The 17,227-nt window shown below is 46.6% G+C and overlaps 2 protein-coding genes across 2 annotated transcripts in view; both read left to right on the plus strand.

Moving 5' to 3' along the window:
• The window catches only part of UNC5A (unc-5 netrin receptor A), a 909,459-nt gene that overhangs the window by 623,281 nt on the left and 268,951 nt on the right, over nt 1-17,227 (plus strand). Inside the window, exon 7 of the mRNA XM_086931766.1 lies at nt 13,160-13,324. Within this exon, the coding sequence (XP_086787892.1) occupies nt 13,160-13,324 (165 nt within the window). The remainder of the gene's footprint in view (nt 1-13,159; nt 13,325-17,227) is intronic.
• Nucleotides 619-2,307, plus strand: LOC147703330 (uncharacterized). The gene has a single exon (XM_086931768.1). It carries the CDS (start codon nt 619-621, stop codon nt 2,305-2,307), a length of 1,689 nt encoding a protein of 562 aa, XP_086787894.1.

The following is a 17,227-nucleotide window of genomic DNA, read 5'->3' on the forward strand; positions in this document are numbered from 1 at the left end:
GAAGGTCAAGAAGAGTGCGTGTGCCTACGAGGAGATACGCCACCCCTGAGTGGACATATCTGGTGACAAATGTCTTTGGAACAGAAAACAGGGAGGATACTAGCGGTGGTGGTGTCCAGTTCTGAGCCCATCATCACAGTGGAAATACGATTGTTAGTACCCGGTGTCGAACAGGAAGGGTCACTGACTTTCATGCTCCCCAGACCTCCCCGCCTCAGCAAGTTAAGGCACATGTTTTTCACAGAATTGCAATTCCCTGATTTTGGTACAAAGATAACAAGCCATGAAGAGCACAATCTTCGTTTGGAAATATTGAACTATGCTGTCGAAGCTGCAGGCACAAACCTGATTGTAGATGCTTAGAGACTTTGTAAATAAGCGAGAAGAAAGGGAAGATTACCTAGCGCCCAGGAAGCAGAGAATCTTAGGGACCTTCCCTTGAGTTGACGGAGAAGGGCTAGGGTTGCCTGTATTGAACTGTTAAAAGACCTTTTGCGAAGAAGGTTGTCAGCTTCCAGTTGTGTGGTTCTAAGGACAAAAGGAGTAAAGGAGACTGTAAAGGAAAGCGAAGAAAAGAACTTTGTGCTGAGATACGAGAGAGCCATACTGTCTGACGAAATGGAAGCCGGCACCCAGAACCGCAGAGCCAAATGTATAGTAGGCACACTAATAGTAGGAGTGATAATATTAATAGTTTTAGTAGTCACAGTTTCTTATGTAAAGGGACATGAGGAAGAGGCAAAGGTAACTGATGTGAAGTCTGTAGAAACGCCTACACCCACCGTCGCTGGTGAGAAAGGGGAAAACACTCAAGGAAAAGCGTTATTAGCTGCAGAAGCTCGCAGGTTACACGTAGATGAGTCCCAAGGCGACTTTAGGTCAAATGCTTATGCTAAACTCTTATATGAATACGTGGATGCCATGGAGGTTAAGGACTGCTATGTCTGCATGCAGTTGCCGGCGTCTGTAGACGAAGGCATTCGATATCATCACCTCCCGCTGACATATGGCATTACATGTAGCTTATTGCTTAGTATATTTTATGGGAGAGATAGTTTTGAATACTATTTCTCCAATTACGATTCAGTGTTGCCAGAAGTCCCAAATTATAAGGAAATGAATAAATGGGACTACTGGAAGAGTGAAGACAGATTGGCAAAGTTCTTCATTCCTTGGATCACTTTAGATACTTCACATGCCCGCAGAAATAACCTGACATGTAAGGTGTCAGAAGTCGAGAAAAAGTTTATAGGGCAGGTGGATGATCGATACAGGAGACAAAAGATTTTGAAAAAATCAGGACAATGGAAAACAGATTGGACCGAGGAAGAGAAGGCACACAAAAGAAAGGGTAGTAGCGGTCCAATAGCTTTAGATAAAACGCAGAGAGGAAAGCTATGTTTTCACCGAGCCAAAACGTATTATGAAAATGTATACGTGGGAGAAGTCAGCTGTGAACATGCTTTCAATCTAGAGTACTACACCAAGGATTTCCTGAAGGGAATGCAAGTGATTCCAAATGTATATTTTGTATGTGGAAGAAATGCCTACGTGAGACTACCTGATAACTGGTATGGATCATGTTACCTGGCAATTGTCTTCCCCAAAATATATCATGCCCAAGACTTAGAGATCATCGAGGGCAAGACATCATCGAGAGGAAGTAGAGATATAGGAGATGCAGAAATGGTTGGAGATGTATTTGGAGCTGTATTTCCTATTTTAGGACTAATCCTCAATGATGTTAAAATCAGACGACTAGCAACAGTCGTAGACAGGTTGTCTGCCAGCACTGCTCAGTCCTTAATGCTGGTGGAAGGAGAGATGCAATCGATAAGGGCCATGGTTCTTCAAAACCGTCTAGCATTAGACGTCCTATTAGCAAAAGAGGGCGGAGTCTGTAAGGCTTTGAAGGTCCAGGAATGTTGCACTTACATTCCAGACAATTCAAAGCCCCTTGAGAAAGTTATTAGGAACATAACTGATATTCACAAGGAGATCGAAGATCTGAGTAGAGAAAATGTCTGGGAAAAGGTGGGCCACGGAATGAGTGAAGCTGGAGGTTGGCTCACCACATTAGGCAAAAGCTTTGTGTGGTACATACTGAAACCCATCATCATAATACTGATCTGTGGGATCGTGTTGTGGGGATTGGTGAGGGTATTCAAATGGTATAGAGCGAGGAGAGTTGAAAGAGCCCGGGAAGAGCAGCTACAGAGACTAGCTGCCATCCAAGACAATCAGTACAGGAGTCTGAGGGCTCTAGAAACGCGGAAACGAGGTACACTAGCAATCACTGCAGTTTAAATGTTAGTGATGACCCCGAGAGGTCATCAAAGGGGGGAACTGAGAGAGCGCAAACTGATCTAAATGTATGAGTACGTTACACTTACATGTAGTAAGCACAAGTCATGAAGAGAAATGCCATGAGTGCTGATAGTACCTGCATCTATATTCTGAAAAGTGTAGTTAACTTAGAGATTTAAGTAGAAGTGGAACTAATGCAGAAATGTGTGAAATCATATGACTTTATTAAACGTGATTAATCCCGAATCCATGTCGTGTAGCTGCTAAAATGTAAGATGGCATGCGGGTAAACGTAGAACGTGGTAGGCCTCAGGGCCAGAGATGGAAGGGATGGGGAAAGTGTTTCGTTTCACGACATGGATTGCACTAATGTTTTAGTAATAGCGTTAATGGGCCATGATTTATAGATGTGTTTACCGAATAATAGAATAAAAGTATTAACATGCTATTGAGTAATGAAGGATTGTATGCTATGATCATTATGAGAAATGCTGTAGGCCTGAAATGTTTATAGACATTGATTTACACGTATTGGTCTGGGCCGAGAAATGTTGCAAACCTTTGTTGGAAGTCTATGAGAGTTGGGATCTTGGCTGCAGATGTCTGTCTGCAAGAGAAAGGGGGGATCCAATTATAAATGAAATGAATAGAGGTTTGTTCAGGAGACGGCCCAGACATGGAGGAGGGTTCCGGAATGTTTTAAGGGGTATCAGCGGGCCGGAGAAGAGTCTGAGAAGCAAGGTCAACTCTACCGCAAGAGGCCTCATCATGGAAAAAGCCAGAAGCTACACCACGTGAGGGGCGTCTCACGAGGGGCGTCTCAAATGCTGTTGTATGTTTTGTATTAGGGACAGCACCCCTGGGTGGAGTTAGAGCAGATGCCTGAGGACCCTTTAGAGAGCAGATGGGTAGGCAGAGAGGGGTCATGATTGGAGAATTATAGGTCTTCACCAAGAAACTAAGAGTGGGTGACTTCCCTAGGGGGTCATTCACAGCTGACACCTTTTGTTAGGTTGAGACCTGGTTAAGTAGGGATACCATCTAGAGCAGGGTAGGGACAGCCTAACCTGTGTTTTCCCTCCAACCTAAATGACGGAGAGATCTCAGTACGTGTCAATGCTGATAGCTTTATTATTCTTAGAACTTGTACTCGTAGTCTTCTTTGCTCGTCTGAGAGTTTTCAGAGAGCACATGTATGTAGTTGGGCCCGTATATCTTGTGAATCTCATCTTGAGATGCCTGTACTTGCAGTTGATCCTAACTTTATAATAAATCTTTGAAAGCTAGAAGTTGTCTGTGGTCTTTCGGAGCGGAGTCCTTTATTGGGTGAACTAACTTGGTAAGAGATGCACTTTCTTCCCTCAATGACAGACAACAAAGGTTCAGTCGACCAGATCGAGGTTTAGATCAATAGTGATAAGGTATCGATCAAAATCTCACCCCCGCAAGGGAGAGGATGAGCTGGGTGTTGTTGGCGTAGGAGATTATGTTGAGTCTGTGCTGTCTGACGATGGCCGCAACGGGGGCCATGTAGATGTTGAAAAGCGCAGGGTTGAGTGACGATCCTTGAGGAACTCCGCAGTTGATCTCTGTGAGTTCAGAGAGGAAGGGTGGCAGTCTGATTCTTTGGGTTCTGCCGGTGAGGAAGGAGCTGAGCCATTCGAGGGTGGTTCTCTGTATGCCGGCATTGTGGAGTCTGGCGGTGAGTGTGCGGTGGGAGAGGGTGTCAAAGGCTGCAGAGAGGTCGAGTAGGATCAGGGCAGCTGTGTGGCCTTGGTCAAGGAGGGTGCGGATGTCATCTGTGGCGGCGAGTAGAGCGGTGTTGGTGCTGTGGTTGCTGAGGAATCAGGATTGGGAGGGTTCGAGGATGGAGTTCTCTTCGATGAATTTCGTTAGTTGGGCGTTGACTGTCTTCTCTGTGACTTTGGCCGTGAAGGGGAGGACGGAAATGGGTCAGTCGTTTTTTAGGCCAGAAGGATCTGCCGTGGGCTTCTTGGGCAGGGGCTTGACTTCTGCGTGTTTCCAATCATCAGGAAAAATGCCGGTTTTGAAGGTGGTGTTGATGGTGCATCGTAGTTCCAGTGCTATGGCGGCGGCGGCGCCTTTTGTGGAAGATGTGCGAAGGGCAGGGGTCAGTGGGTGCTCCTGAGTGGATGCTTTTCATGGTCGAGCCGGTGTCTTTGGTGGTGGCTGGGAGCCAGGCGGAGATTGTTGGAGGAGGGAGTCGTTTCAGGGTCTGGTGTCTGTTCATTGAAGTTGTTGTGGAGGGACTTGATTTTCAGATGGCAGTAGGAGCTGAGCTTGTTGCAGAGATCCTGGGAAGGGATGATGTCTGTTGCCTCGCAGGGGGGTTGGTGAATTCTTGGATGATGCTGAAGAGTTTCTTTGAGTTGCTGGAGTTGGCGGTGATCTTGTTCTGGATGAAGGTCCGTTTGGTTGATCTGATGAGTTGGTGGTATTCTGTCATGGCATTCGTGTATGTGGTACGGTCTTCTGAAGTTTTGCTGTTTCGCCAATTGTTCTCAAGGTATCTGCAGGTGTGCTCGGATTCTTGGGGGACGGAGGTGAACCCGGTGGCCTTTCTGGGGCGCTGTCTGTCGGGGTTGCGAAGGGGTACAAGTTTGTCTGCGTAGTTGGTGATCCATCTGTGTAGTTCTTTGGCTCCTAGGTTGGAGTTGGTCGAGGTGGAGGGGGCATCAGGGTTGAGGGTGGAGTTGAGGTGCTCCTCGGTGACCTTGCTCCAGTTCCTTCACGGTGGGTAGGGGTGCAGGTTTGGTGGCGGTGGGTTTGTCAACATGGAAGTGTACGCAATGGTGGTCTGCCCAGAGGGGTTGTGTGGTGTGGCTGAAGTGAATGTTGTTCCCTGTGAAGATGGGGTTGAGGGCTTGTCCTGGCTTGTGAGTCGGTGGTAATGAGCTGTTTCAGTCGGAGGTTGGTAAGGTTGTCCTGGAGGGTGGAGGAGTTGGGGTCGTTGAGGTTGTTGAGGTGGAAGTCGAGGTCTCTGATGAGTATGTAGTCCATGGAGGCAATGGCGTGGGCTGCGACGAGGTCGGCAATGGTAGTGGTGAATGCTGGTCGAGGTCCGGGGTGCCTGTAGGTGAGGGTGCCATGTAGGGTGGTTCTGGGGCTGGTCTGTATCTGGAAATGGAGGTGTTCGTGGTGGACAGGGAGTCGTGCTGGAGGTGATGAGTCGGAGGGAGCTCTTGTGTGCAATGGCAAGTCCTCCTCCCGGGTGGTTGGGGCGGTCCCTCTTCTGCGTCTTCTATCCATCTGGGAGGGCTGTGGCGATCTCAGGTGGAGGTGAACTTGGTCCAGGTTTCCGTGGAGAAGGCGACGTCAAGCGAGATCGTGTCATGGAGGTCCCAGATCCTTGCGACATGTCTGTGCAGGAAGCGCACGTTGAGAAGGATGCACCTCAGGGCTTCAGGGGTGTTGCCGTTCGGCATGGGGGTGACGGCCTTGGGGGTGCAGAGGGTGGTGAAGGTTCGGCGGCAGTGTCGGCAGGAGAATTGGCCGTGGGTGGGTATTGGTGTAGACAGATGGCAGTTGTTGTTCCTTCCGGGGTTGAGAGCGAGGAGAACGGCTGAGTCCTAGCGGTGGGTGGTCGGAGAGCCAGGGTTTCTGGCGCTGGTCGCGGTTGGGTCGCTGGTTGCGGTCGATGAGGACGTCTGGGTCTGCAGATGGTTTCTTGAGGAGAGGGTTGGCATCTGTGTGTTTCCAGGAGTCTGGGAATGTGGCAGAGTCAATGGATGTGTTGATGATGGACAGTAGCACTGAGCTTATCGTGGTGTAGCCTAGGTTGAAGAGACAGTACGGGCAAAGATCCATGAGGGCACCTGAGTGGGTGGCTGCCATTACCAGTGTGGTTTCTTTGGTGGTCAGCGAGATCCAGTTGGAGATCGTTGGGGCTCCTGAGTTGAGGGTGGGTGAAATATAGTGATATATATATCTTAAAGGTGCAAAGATGTGGAGTTAGGAAGAGTAAGCCTATACTTCCATATATGCACTTACCTTTCAATATTTTGACCCTCAATATTCTTGTGCCACACGAATGTGGGGGTCGATATTCATTAGAACACCAATTAAGTGGGTTTTGCATAGACGGTGTGGAAGCCACTGAAGATTGTGCGTGCATCAGACAGTGTGTGGGTCTGTTTGCCAGTATTACACAGTGTATTGGCTTTGCACAGTGACAGTCGCTTGAGCGTGTACAGACATCGCACTGCGTATACAGTATGTGTGCATTGCACAGTATAGGGGAATTGCACTGTGTGTGGGCTTTTCACAGCGAAAGGTGCTGGAGAGTAGGTAAATCACGGTGTGTGGGCTCTGCACAGTTGCAAGCACTACAGTATCTGTGCATTGTACAGTATAGGGGAATTGCAAGGTGTGTGGGCTTTGCACAGCGACAGGCACTGGAGAGTGTACGACATCGCACTGTGTGTGGGCTCTGCACAGTGGCAAGCCTTATATAGTATGTGTGCATTGCACAGTATAGGGGAATTGCAAGGTGTGTGGGCTTTGCACAGCGACAGGCACTGGAGAGTGTACGACATCGCACTGTGTGTGGGCTCTGCACAGTGGCAAGCCTTATATAGTATGTGTGCATTGCACAGTATAGGGGAATTGCAAGGTGTGTGGGCTTTGCACAGCGACAGGCACTGGAGAGTGTACGACATCGCACTGTGTGTGGGCTCTGCACAGTGGCAAGCCTTATATAGTATGTGTGCATTGCACAGTATAGGGGAATTGCAAGGTGTGTGGGCTTTGCACAGCGACAGGCACTGGAGAGTGTACGACATCGCACAGTGGGTGGGCTCTGCACAGTGGCAAGCACTATACAGTATATGTGCATTACACAGTATAGGGGAATTGCAAGGTGTGTGGGCTTTGCACAGCGACAGGCACTGGAGAGTGTACGACATCGCACTGTGGGTGGGCTCTGCACAGTGGCAAGCACTATACAGTATGTGTGCATTGCACAGTATAGGGGAATTGCACGGTGTGTGGGCTTTGCACAGCGACAGGCGACGGAGAGCGCGCGGATATTGCACGGTGCCTGAGCATTGGACGGCTGGGTTTGCACAGTGGCAATTAAGGGACAGTGTGCACACACTGCAGTGTATGGACTTTGCAAGGACAGTGTGTAAGGCATGTGGAGCGTGCGTGCGGCGAAGAGTGCTCGGCCTTTGCACGTGAGGGCAGTTGGGCATAATTGCACGTGTCGGATTGCACAGTGACAGGCGCTGGGCCGTGTGCAAGCATCGCGTGCTTTGCGAGGGCAGCGTGGACGGCCCGGGAGCGCGCGTGCGTGCGTGTGTGGGTGCAGGCCGCCCGTTTGCGGGCTCTGGGCGGGCTCCGCATGGCTGCAGGCCGAGGCTGCCTGCCTTCATCTCTCATCTCCATGTATTGATCTGTCTGCGGGCCGCGTCTTATTTAACGCTCTGTTATCTCCAGCGAGGGGATTTACTAACACAGATCCCTCATTATGTCACATGTCGCCGTAATGGAAAAGAACTCGGAGCGTTTCGTGTTATTAACTCGGGATCACACGTGAGGCCGGGGTACGAGCCGCAGGGGCAGCTCGAGCTTCCGCTGCCACATCTAGCCCCCCCCCCCCCCCAAACACCTCTAATACCCCTCCCCTGCCCCCTCCACTAACCCTATATCCCTCCCCGCCCCCGATATCTCTACAATTCCCCTGCCGGGCATATCTGAAGAGTTTGTGGAGGAACCGTCTCCAAATTGTGTGTAGCGTTTATTTGTAAATTAGCCCATAGTTTTACGAAACAAGCACCCTGGACATTGGGCAAAAATGGAAAGCATGCTGCTTGGCGCCACCTAGTGGTACTTCGGCGTTAGCAGAGCCACGGAGGCGCAAGTCAGGCCATTACGGAAGTTCAAATGAAGGCCATATGGCCAGGTATTGCAGAGTCCCCCGCCCCAAGCTGACATCCCTTCCCCATCATGACCCCATGGGTACCACAACCACCTCCCTCTCCCCTGAGGCATGATATAACCAATCAGGGGCGTCCGGGACCGGCACAACCACCATAGTTGCGGCGTGCCCGAGTCCCGGTTGGCGCCTTCTCATTACGTAATTTCAAGTCAGGTAAATTAATGTTAATTTAAGTGCGCCCCCCAGCAGTGATTACGGGCCCGGACAAAGAGGCCAGGCAGCCTTCCCCTTTTGAAAGTCCTGCACCTTAGCTACTTACCATCGACTTATATCCCACATCTGCCTCCTCCGTATCACCTCTGCCACTTCTTTCTAAAGACGTCTATACCACATGTACCCTTGTTATGGAAACTCTAAACTTCTTCTCCAGATGATTTCCCCACTTTTGGGATCTTTACCCGTCTCCTGCCAACTCTGACACGTCCACCCATTTTTTGCCACTTTTAGTCCTCCTCTACCTGCTTTATCCACTCCTTGTGCACACCTGTACCCTGCTCTATCATTTCTTTTGCTTATTTGCGTTAGTAGCCCCTGTCCAGCCACCTCTTTACTCTTTGACAATGAGGAGAAAAATGTATTGAATAGGAAGTTCAAAGGCTGATTTTGATCTAGATAGTCATGAATTTCATTCACAAAATGTATCAGTACGCTTGATTCACCTGACACGTGTTTCGCTTATGCACTTCAACGGCATAAGCTTTCTCAAGGCAGTTCTATCAATGTTGCCCCCCTACAGTCTTCCGTATTGTGTGATAATAATAGGCGGATCTTACTCTTTCATGTTGGTCAATGAAACCGTTCAAATGACACATTTCCCACCACGGTTGAGTCAGAAGGCGTGAGATAGACTAGATCAGCTTCTGCATCGAAATATCACCTCATCATGGAGAGATGAAGACTGGTGAGATTATTATGTTCGGAACAACCCTTTGTATGATTGTTTATTTGAAATGTGTGTTTTCGCTTACTATATGTACCTGCGTCATACAGTCAAATTCCTTTATTAAAATGACTCTCACCCACATCTTCATTGTGGCATGCTTCGTCATCGAGTCCTCATCCAGAATGTACATGCATCCAGATGGGCTCTAGCTTAAGTGAAGGAGCTCTGTGACATTGTGCACAGGGCATCTACACCGGCTCTACCCTGCATACGTACACTCATGCATACATACACTCATGCATACATACTCATGCATACATACACATGCATACATACTCATGCATACATACACATGCATACATACACTCATGCCAACATTCTCATCCATACATACACTTGTGGATAATACTTACTCATGCATACATAAACTCATGCATACATACACATGCAATCATGCATACATACTCATGCATACATACACATGCATACATACACTCATGCCAACATTCTCATCCATACATACACTTGTGGATAATACTTACTCATGCATACATAAACTCATGCATACATACACATGCAATCATGCATACATACTCATGCATATATACACATGCATACATACACTCATGCTTACCTACTCATGCATACATACACATGCATACATACACTCATGCCAACATTCTCATCCATACATACACTTGTGGATAATACTTACTCATGCATACATTCTCATGCATTCATACACTCATGCATAAGTACACTCATGCCTACATACACTCATGCATACATTCTCATGCAAACATACATTCATGCATACATACAGTCATGCACGCATACTGACACATATACACACACCACTCATGCATACATACTCATGCATACATTCTCATGCATACATACATTCATGCATACATTCTCATGCATACATACATTCTCATGCATACATACTCATGCATACATACACATGCATACATACACTCATGCCAACATTCTCATCCATACATACACTTGTGGATAATACTTACTCATGCATACATAAACTCATGCATACATACACATGCAATCATGCATACATACTCATGCATATATACACATGCATACATACACTCATGCTTACCTACTCATGCATACATACACATGCATACATACACTCATGCCAACATTCTCATCCATACATACACTTGTGGATAATACTTACTCATGCATACATTCTCATGCATTCATACACTCATGCATAAGTACACTCATGCCTACATACACTCATGCATACATTCTCATGCAAACATACATTCATGCATACATACAGTCATGCACGCATACTGACACATATACACACACCACTCATGCATACATACTCATGCATACATTCTCATGCATACATACATTCATGCATACATTCTCATGCATACATACATTCTCATGCATACATACTCATGCATACATACATTCATGCACACATTCTCATACATACATACACTCATGCATACATTCACATGCATACATACTCATGCATACATACATTCATGCATATATTCTCATGCATACATGCACATGCATACATACTCATGCATACATACACATGCATACATACTCATGCATACATACACATGCATACATACTCATGCATACATACATCCATGCATACATTATCATTCATACATACACCCATGCATACATTCACATGCATAAATACTCATGCATACATACATTCATGCATACATTCTCATGCATACACACACTCATGCATGCATTTTCATGCATACATACACATGCATACATACTCGTGCATACATACACTCATGCATACATACACATGCATACATACTCATGCATACATACACATGCATACATACTCATGCATACATACACATGCATACATTCTCATGCATACCTACACTCATGCATACATACACATGCATACATACTCATGCATACATTCATGCACACATTCTCATACATACACTCATGCATACATTCACATGCATACATACTCATGCATACATACATTAATGCATACATTCTCATGCATACATGCACATGCATACATACTCGTACATACATACACATGCATACATCCTCATACATACATACACTCATGCATACATTCTCATGCATACATACTCATGCATACATACGTTAATGCATACATTCTCATGCATACAGGCACATGCATACATACTCATGCATACATACACATGCATACATACACATGCATACATACTCATGCATACATACACTCATGCATACATTCTCATGCATACATACACTCATGCATACATACATTAATGCATACATGCAAATGCATACATGCAAATGCATACATACTCATGCATACGTACACATGCATGCATACTCAGGCATACATACTCATGCATACATTCTAATGCATACATACTCATGCATACATGCACATGCATACATACTCATGCATACATACACATGCATACATACTCATGCATACATTCTCATGCATACATACTCATGCATACATGCACATACATCCTTACTCATGCATACATTCACATGCATACATACTCATGCATACATACATTCATGCATACATTCTCATGCATACATACACTCATGCATAGATTCACATGCATACATACTCATGCATACATACATTCATGCATACATTCTCTTTCATACATACACTCATGCATGCATTCTCATGCATACATACTCATGCATACATGCACACATACTCATGCATACATACACATGCATTCATACACATGCATACATACATACACTCATGCATACATACAAATCACACTGGAAACTGCCAGGTTTTGTTACTGCACTCTTGGGCCACAGAGGGGCCTAGAGGAAGATGGTCCTTCTTGGCACACAATCCACAAAGGACATCGCCCTTTGACAAATAATACCACTGGGACCTATGGTGCTGAAGAAGGCCGTGAGACCCATACGGGCATGTAAAGCCAGCCGCAACATGCAAGACCCATCGACGCAGGAGAAGCGATACAATCCATGCGCCTCTTTTTGCGTGTAACTTTGCCATAGGACCCTAAGATTAAAAGATTATGTGAAAGGGTTATCCTACAACTAATGGGTGAAGACGTAGATCCCCTGAGCACAATGTCAAAGAGCTCCCTTTAATCAAGGCAGATTCCATCCGGGCATATCTACATTCTGGATAAGGACTCGATGATGAAGCATGCACAATGATCACGTGGGCGAGAGTCCTTTCAACAAAAGAACTCGACTGTGAGATGTAGGTACATGGCAGGCAAAAACACTAATTTCAAATAAATGACCACACAATAGGGTTGTTTTGAACATAATAATTTCAGTAGGCTACATCTCTATGATTAGGTCAAATTACATATCAGTCAGCATCTCTGTGCCTCCATCTATGTGTGCCTGTGTCTGTATTACCCAGCATGCATCTTTCAATGTCCTTCTATGCCAGTCTGACTAATTCATGCCGATCAGTGATTAGAGGGAAGGCAGGAACCAAACAATACTGGATCAGTGCCAAGAGGCAATTCACTTTGTAATGAGCACTTTTAAACTCTGTTTTTACTCACTGGGCTGCACACCTTGGTGCATACACTGTTGTTGACTTGATGGTGGCATTTGTAAATGGTAAAGGCAAACAGGTGTGACGCTATAGGGACTGCGTAGGGGATAGAGCAGTAATAACGCAAATAACTCTTTTTATGCGGCACCCGATCCCATAGTTTTGCCATTTGTTGGCTTTACAAATGGCAGATGTTACTACCACCGAATACATGAATGGTCCTAAATGTATTGACGTTGGAAGTTTAAAATGCAAAGCTGGCCTTGCTGGGATTCTGACTCTTGATCTGCAAGCATCCTCCATTGCCAGCTGCGAGTGTTCTACTCTGGGGGCACGAGTGGGCGATGAAGCCATGATTGAATGCATGAGTGATGGCGCTGAGGGGGCACACGTAGAAGTGGAGCATTCTGCCAGCAGGGGATCTGACCTGTTCTCGTTTGCTTGTTTCGCCCCTCTGCATGCCCAGTGGATGGAGGATGGTCGCAGTGGAGTAAATGGTCGGCGTGCTCCATGGACTGCATGCAGTGGCGTAGCCGGGAGTGCTCGCAGCCAGTTCCTCGAAGCGGCGGTGTGGAGTGCAAAGGGCCCGACTTGGAGACCAGGAACTGCACCAGCGACCTCTGCATCCACAGTGAGTGTTTTCAATTCCTCAACTCATAGTGCATGCTTTTAACAGCTCCTTACTGCAGTGAGAGAACCCTGTTCCACAGCAATGCTACTCGCAGTGAGTGACTGGTACTCCATAGTGAGTGAATGCTGTTTTATATTGAGAGCATGCTATTGGTACCTTCTGTTCTATAGTGAGTTTTTGCTACTACATGGAGACTGAATACTGTTCAAAGTGAATGACTACTATTGCACAGTAAGTGACTGCTGTGCAACAGCAAACACTTGCTGCTACATGAAGAGTTATTGCTGTGTCACAGTGAGGGCATACTATTCCACAGTGAATGAATGCTGTTTCATTGTGAGCACATACTATTGCACACTAAGGGCCCGATTCACAAAGGTAATCTTAGACCTGAAGTCTAAGTTTAGACCTCAAGTCTATGTTTAAACTTCAGGTCTAAACTTAGACTTCACATCTAAAACTAGACTTCAGGTCTAAAATTAGGTCCTGATTCACAAAGGTAAGTTTAGACCTGAAGTCTAAGTTTATACCTAAAGTCTAACTTTACAACTTCTAAAGTTAGACTTTTGGTGTAACTTTAGACCAAAAGTCTAACTTAGACAAAAAGTCTAACTTGACAACTACTGAAGTTAGACTTATAGTCTAAGTTTAGGCCAAAAGTCAAACTTTACTACTACTAAAGTTAGACTTAAGGTCTAAACTTAGACTTTTGGTCTAGGTTTACCTTTGTTAATCAGGCCCTTAGACTTCAGGTCTAAAGTTACAATTCAGGTCTGAAATTAGTCTTCAGGTCTAAAGTTACACTTCAGGTCTATATGTAGACTTCAGGTCTAAACCTAGACTTCAGGTCTAAAGTTACACCTCAGGTCTGTATGTAGACTTCAGGTCTAAACCTAGACTTCAGGTCTAAAGTTACACCTCAGGTCTGTATGTAGACTTCAGGTCTAAACCTAGACTTCAGGTCTCAAGTTACACTTCAGGTCTATATGTAGACTTCAGGTCTCAACTTAGACTTCAGGTCTAAAGTTACACCTCAGGTCTGTATGTAGACTTCAGGTCTAAACCTAGACTTCAGGTCTAAAGTTACACCTCAGGTCTATATGTAGACTTCAGGTCTAAACTTAGACTTCCGGTCTAAAGTTACACCTCAGGTCTAAGTTTACCTTTGTGAATTGGGACCTTAGTGAATGCTGTTCTACATCGAGTACATACTACCAAATAGAGAGTGAATGCTGTTTCACACTGAGTGCATACTATTCCGCAGTGAGTGAATGTTTTTCCACAGCCAATAAATGCTGCTCCACAGTGAGTGATTTTTGTTCCTCAGTGAGTCATAGAGGTTTATTAGCCTACGCCAGCCGTCCAGTACTGCTTGTGAACCCCTGCCCAGCCTTGTGCAGTCTGGGAGTTGTTAAGCTCTCTCTCAGCCATGACGCCTGGAAATTTGGTCCCTGAGGCGCGCTCTGAGTCATGTCAAGCAAGAACCCTGTAATGCACGTCACTTCACGATACATGCCAGGAGCACCGGAAGTGACGCCATGCTCCCTTTCAATACATGAAAGGGTTGACATCTGTTAACTTTCTCAACAGACTTATATTTGCTGGTCAAGCCAGAGCTAGGAGTAGGGACTCCATCGAGAAAATATGTCTCCTGGTTACTTTCTGTTTCTGCTGTATATGATGCCCAAGAAGGGCAATGCCAGGGTATTACTGGGTAAGCCCTACCCCTGGCTGCCCATTACTGACGACCAATAACTCTCTGGTTTGGCAAAGGCGTCCCTCGCGAAAACACGCTCCATCTGCTCCGTGCTCGCATCTCAAGGATTAAATGGGGTTCTCCTGGGATACACATTTCTCAGCATTAAAGAAGGGTCGCGGGCATTTACAACCATTAATAGATGTGTTCACTCAGGCTTTAGACTGATAAGTAAATAAAACACAGATGAAATGGTGTGAAGTTTATCGAATCACAAACAGCCCAGAAGGGCATTGCATTTATTTATGTACAAAGATTGAAATGAAACGCCATTCCAAAGTGACTTAAGGCCATTCCACAGTTATTAATCATGTTGTTCCACTGCAAGCAAATTCTACATCCTTTAGGGAAGGGAACATTTATATACAGAGCACCAGGGAGGGGGCCAGCACAGACCTGCGGCCCAGGAACTTGTAGACAAATGTTGGGCTGCTCAACCCCCAGGATCGGTGTGTAACCTGATGTTAACTCCTACCTTAAAAACAATATGCAAACCTCCTGAAAGGTGATGGTGTCTACGTAACCAGTTCTTGAAGGTCGGCGGATGGCACGGAGAGGTCTTGGCATCTGACGCAGTGGGTATCCTGATCTGGCACCCTCACTTCCACTGCATGCACTTTGTCTCTTATGTGGTAACCTAGGGTCTTTGGGCTGCTTCTTCTCTTGTCGGTTGGTGAACCCTATGCTTCTGAGGGTACTGCACGTCTCCGGTGGCAGAATTCGCATCTTCTCCAGGTGCAGCCATCTCATTGGCTCGGATCCCCTTCTCTGAGAGCTGCAGTCTCGCCTCTGCATTCGATGCAGTCTGTCACGTCGGCTGTGATCTTACGCTCATCTGTCTCTTGGCTAGGACCTACAGCTCTCACCTGTACAGTCTATTTCCACCAGTTCTAGGTCTGCACCCTCCATTAGGGCCCAGTGGCTGGGAGCCCCTGCTCTAATGGACATAGCTCCTCTATAGAGCGGATCCGAAGCCTTTCGAGGTTCCATCACTTTCACATGCTGGACGGCTCCGGTCTTTTCAGAGCAGTTCTCCCATTCAGGGATGCCAGCGATACCGGGGGTAGCTTGCCTCATTGATTCAGATTGTCAGGTCCTGTGCTGCAGTCTATCCTGCTCCTGGGAGCCATCCGATTCTGTGGTTAAAATCCCTCTGTGGCCTGGGAGCCTCAGTTCCTTTGCTTGTAGTCCCTGCAGGGGCTGAAGTCAGCAACATCTGTGGGTGCAGGCCATTCCAGGACAGGTAGTTCAAGATCCTGTGGTTGCAGTCCATCCTGGGAGAACCAGATCCTGTGGTTGCAGTCCATCCTGGGAGCACCAGATCCTGTGGTTGCAGTCCATCCTGGGAGCACCAGATCCTGTGGTTGCAGTGCATCCTAAGAGAAGGAAGTCCCAGATCACATGGTTGCAGATCATCCTGGTTTACCAACATGCTGGGGATGTTCTCTGTCTATGGTTTGTGTACCCTGGTGCTCCCCAGGATGCATCCAGCCTGGGTTTCTGAGCCCTGGATAATGTAACAGTATTTAATTTTGGTGCCTGGGCTCTTTCATGCCATGGTTTCAATCCAGCTAATCCATTCTGTGGCTGGGAGACCCAGATCCATCATCACTGGGGGTCCTGCATCCTGCGTTTGTAGTATGTACAAATGTTTGGACCTCAGATCCTGTGGTTTCCTTACATCCTGGGGCTACCAACACTAGATCCTGTGGCTGCTCTCCATTATCTGACCGGGAACAAAGACTCCATGATTGTAGTTCATCCTGGGAGGGGGGTGGGGGGAAGACTCATCTCTGCTGGATGCAGCCCTTCCTGGAGCTTTAAGCCCTAAGTTATGAAGCTCAAGTTCATCCTTGGGATAGGAGTCCTAGATTCTGTGGTTATAGACCATTCTGAGGTTGCAAGGCCTAGGTTCTGTGGTTGCTGGCCATCGTGTAGTTGACAGGCCCAGATTCTGGGGTTGCAGCGCATACTTGGGTTGTGGCACCTAGATTCTAGATTCTATGGTTATAGTCCATTATGAGGTTGCAAGACCTAGATTCTGTGCTAGCAGTCCATACTAAGTTTGTGAGACCTAGGTTGCTGGCCATTCTGGAGTTAAGCGTCACAGATTCTGTTGCAGTGCATACTCGGTTTGTGATGCCTAG

Source organism: Lissotriton vulgaris, chromosome 7 (assembly GCF_964263255.1).
Source record: "Lissotriton vulgaris chromosome 7, aLisVul1.2, whole genome shotgun sequence".
NCBI lineage: Eukaryota > Metazoa > Chordata > Amphibia > Caudata > Salamandridae > Lissotriton > Lissotriton vulgaris.

Coding starts and splice junctions, on each gene's coding strand:
- LOC147703330 (XM_086931768.1), top strand. CDS start 619: ATGGAAGCCGGCACCCAGAACCGCAGAGCCAAATGTATAGTAGGCACA.